Raw genomic sequence first — 3,204 nt, forward strand, 5'->3', positions numbered from 1 at the left:
ATCACAAATACGATTCTCACCCAAATAGACAGAATCTTCTATTGCCATGAGCTAAACCCATTGTTTTACCTTGTAAAACCATTGCCATTGTCTATGCTCTTGCATCGTTTACATTGGGTGTTTTAGTGGCAGTATTGACGTATCTCAAACCCCTTAATTGTTAATTGTTAGTTTCATTATGCATTGTGTGTTGAGTACTGACTTTTAATAATTTGTGTTTTTGTATGTTTTTTTTGTGTGGACCCCAGGAAGACTAGCTGGGTGCTATGGCACCAGCTAATGGGGATCCGTAATAAAATAAAATAAAATAAAATAAAATAAAATCTCAAACCCCGGCCCCCTTTTCTTGATCCTCCAATCACAACTGTCGCTTCCCTCGTACAAACTAAATTGATGTCGTAATATATCTCGGTCAGGTTGTGATTTGAGTGTATGTATTACGGCACTTTGTTCTCTGAATGTATGGCCTACTTATATGGAAACACGTTGTGAGGGGCTCTGAATGAAAGGGATTGGGGACTCTCATTCAGTGTCAATAAATATAGTACCGGTGGTTCCCGGTTCTATTCCCGAAGTGTCCGACATCCATCAGACTATACAACGCATCACTGTGCCTCACTGCATCACTGAGCACAGGGTGACAGTTACCATCTTCCTGGACTCTTACCTTTTAACCCTTAGGAGTCTAACCTAAAAAGCTCCTCCTCCTGATAATTTCCCCCTTTTTTTTTGTTACATAATATAAAATTACAGATTCATACCTTCAAAATAAGCCATCAATTGTCAAATTTGAGACGATAGTTTTCAATCAATGTCCTATCAAACATTCTGGTACAGTCATTACCAATTTGCAGCAGGAGCCTCTGAAGAGAATTCAGTGAATTCAGCTAATGATAAGGGAACTACACTCCTTCCCAGAATTCAATGTGATGTCAATGTTAATTTCAATGACTAATTCACACCATGAAACAAAGGCCCAGCAGGGAACAATTACAGCTGAATGGGGGTATAGTGTGACTGATCAATACAGGCAACACACACTTTGATTTGATGCTGTAGTGCCCGGAGGAAAGAGGAATAAACGGAGGTAACGTAATGTTTGTTTAATGTACAAAGCCACGTCAGTAAACAAGAACACAAGCACATGAATCGCCAGCACAGTAATGAATGAATAACAGCCAGTGCAACCGCAATAGATGTCCCCTCTGGCCGCAGTGCCAAATCATTAGTTCCCTCCCACTACACAACATAGTCAGAAGATGAACACGAACCAATACTGTAGTCACTACACCAGCCCCCCCAGTGTTCACCTCAATATACGACATCCTCACGGTGAGGAGGGCGTATGGCCCGGCCCCTACGACTGTAGGTAAAGTCAGGAGGTGCGGGAGGGGGTGTGACAGCGTCCGTCACATCCTCCTGCCGAGCAGGATGGGGGTCAGTGACCAGACGCTCACGAGCGGCGGGGGGTCCGAGGGGTCGCAGGGGGGAATGGCCCCGGCGTGGCAGGGGAGGCAGGACCGGGGGCCGGCCCCTGCGCGGCGGCAGGGCCAAGTCCAGGGGCAGTTCAAGGTCCAAGTGTGCTGGCTTGAGGCGATCCACGGACACACACTCAGGCCTACCCCCCACGTCGACCACAAAGTTCTTGGCCCTGGCCTCGATGACGCGGAAGGGTCCGTCGTAAGGAGGGTGTAGCGGAGCCCTGTGGCCATCGTGACGGATGAACACGAACCTCGCCGAGTGCAGCTCCGGGGGCATCCTCGACGTAGGGACCCCATGCTGCGTAGTCGGGACTGGGACGAAAGTCCTGGCGCTGTCCAGCAGCGAGGCACGCTGAGCAGCGGCAGACCAGGGCTCTGTCGACCTGGGAATAAAGTCACCGGGGACCCGTAGCGGTTGTCCAAAAACCAGCTCGGCCGACGACGACTGGAGGTCCTCCTTTGGCGCCGTCCTGAGCCCCAGCATGACCCACGGGAGCTTGTCCAGCCAGTCGCCGTCCGTGAGGCTGGCTCGAAGGGCGGCCTTCATGGAGCGATGAAAACGCTCGCAGAGCCCATTTGCCTGCGGATGGTAGGCGGTCGTACAGTGGAGCTTGACCCCCAGACTCCCCGCCACCGCCGCCCACAGTTCCGAAGTGAACTGTGAGCCACGGTCAGAGGAGAGATCAGCCGGGGTGCCGTAGCGGGAGACCCACACCGCGATGAATGCCCGGGCCAGGTCGGGGGCCGTCGTTGAGGAGAGTGGGACCGCCTCCGGCCAGCGAGTCGTCCTGTCCACCATGGTGAAAAGGTAGTTGTATCCGTGCGAGGGGGGCAGCGGTCCCACCAGGTCCACGTTGACATGGTCAAACCTCCGCTCGGGCACAGAGAACTGTTCCAGGGGGGCCTTGATGTGCCGATGCACCTTGGCGCGCTGGCAGGCGGTGCACGTGTCGACCCAGGCTCTCACATCCCTCTTGAGCCCCTGCCACACAAATTTCTCCGACACCAGTCGCGATGACGGCTTCCTGCCAGGGTGAGACAAGCCGTGTATGGCCTCGAAGGCAGGGTGCCTCCAGTTGGCGGGGACCACCGGCCGTGGCTGACCCATGGAGACGTCGCACAAGAGGGTAGCCCCCGCGTCACCGAACACTACCTCCTCCAGGCGCAGTCCAGTGTCCGACGACTTGAGAGCTTGGACGGCAGGATCGGCGGCCTGGTCCGCAGCCATGCTGACGTAGTCCAAACCCAGCTGCACCGCACCGACCACCGCCCTGGAGAGACAATCCGCCACCTGGTTGGACTTCCCAGCAACGTGCTGGATGTCCGTGGTGAACTCGGACACGTAGGCGAGCTGGCGCTGCTGGCGGTCGGACCACGGCTCCGCCGCCTTGGACATGGCGTGCGTGAGCGGCTTATGGTCCACGTAGGCCGTAAACTCGCGTCCCTCCAGCAAGAAACGGAAGTGCCTGACAGCAAGCCACAGCCCGAGGAGCTCCCTGTCGAACGTGCTGTACCTCTGTTCCCTGGGCGACAGCTGGCGGCTGAAGAAGGCAAGCGGCTGCCAGGCGTCCCCAACCCACTGCTCGTACACCGCTCCCACAGCAAAATCAGAGGCGTCCGTGGTGAGAGCGGTGGGCGCCGAGGGCGAGGGGTGGGCCAACATGGCCGCACGGGCCAGGGCCTCCTTGGTGTCTTGAATAGCCTTGACCCGCTCCGCCGTCCA

At 55.4% G+C, this 3,204-nt stretch overlaps 1 protein-coding gene across 1 annotated transcript in view; it reads left to right on the top strand.

The window, feature by feature from the left end:
- Window positions 1-3,142: 3,142 nt before the first annotated feature.
- The window catches only part of cdh8 (cadherin 8), a gene marked incomplete at both ends in the record, with an annotated part of 185,999 nt that continues 185,937 nt past the window's right edge, over window positions 3,143-3,204 (top strand). The window contains 1 exon segment of the mRNA XM_084308206.1: window positions 3,143-3,169. Within this exon segment, the coding sequence (XP_084164332.1) occupies window positions 3,143-3,169 (27 nt within the window).

This window comes from Notolepis coatsorum, assembly GCF_963971535.1.
Source record: "Notolepis coatsorum genome assembly, chromosome: 2".
In the NCBI taxonomy this organism is placed as follows: domain Eukaryota; kingdom Metazoa; phylum Chordata; class Actinopteri; order Aulopiformes; family Paralepididae; genus Notolepis; species Notolepis coatsorum.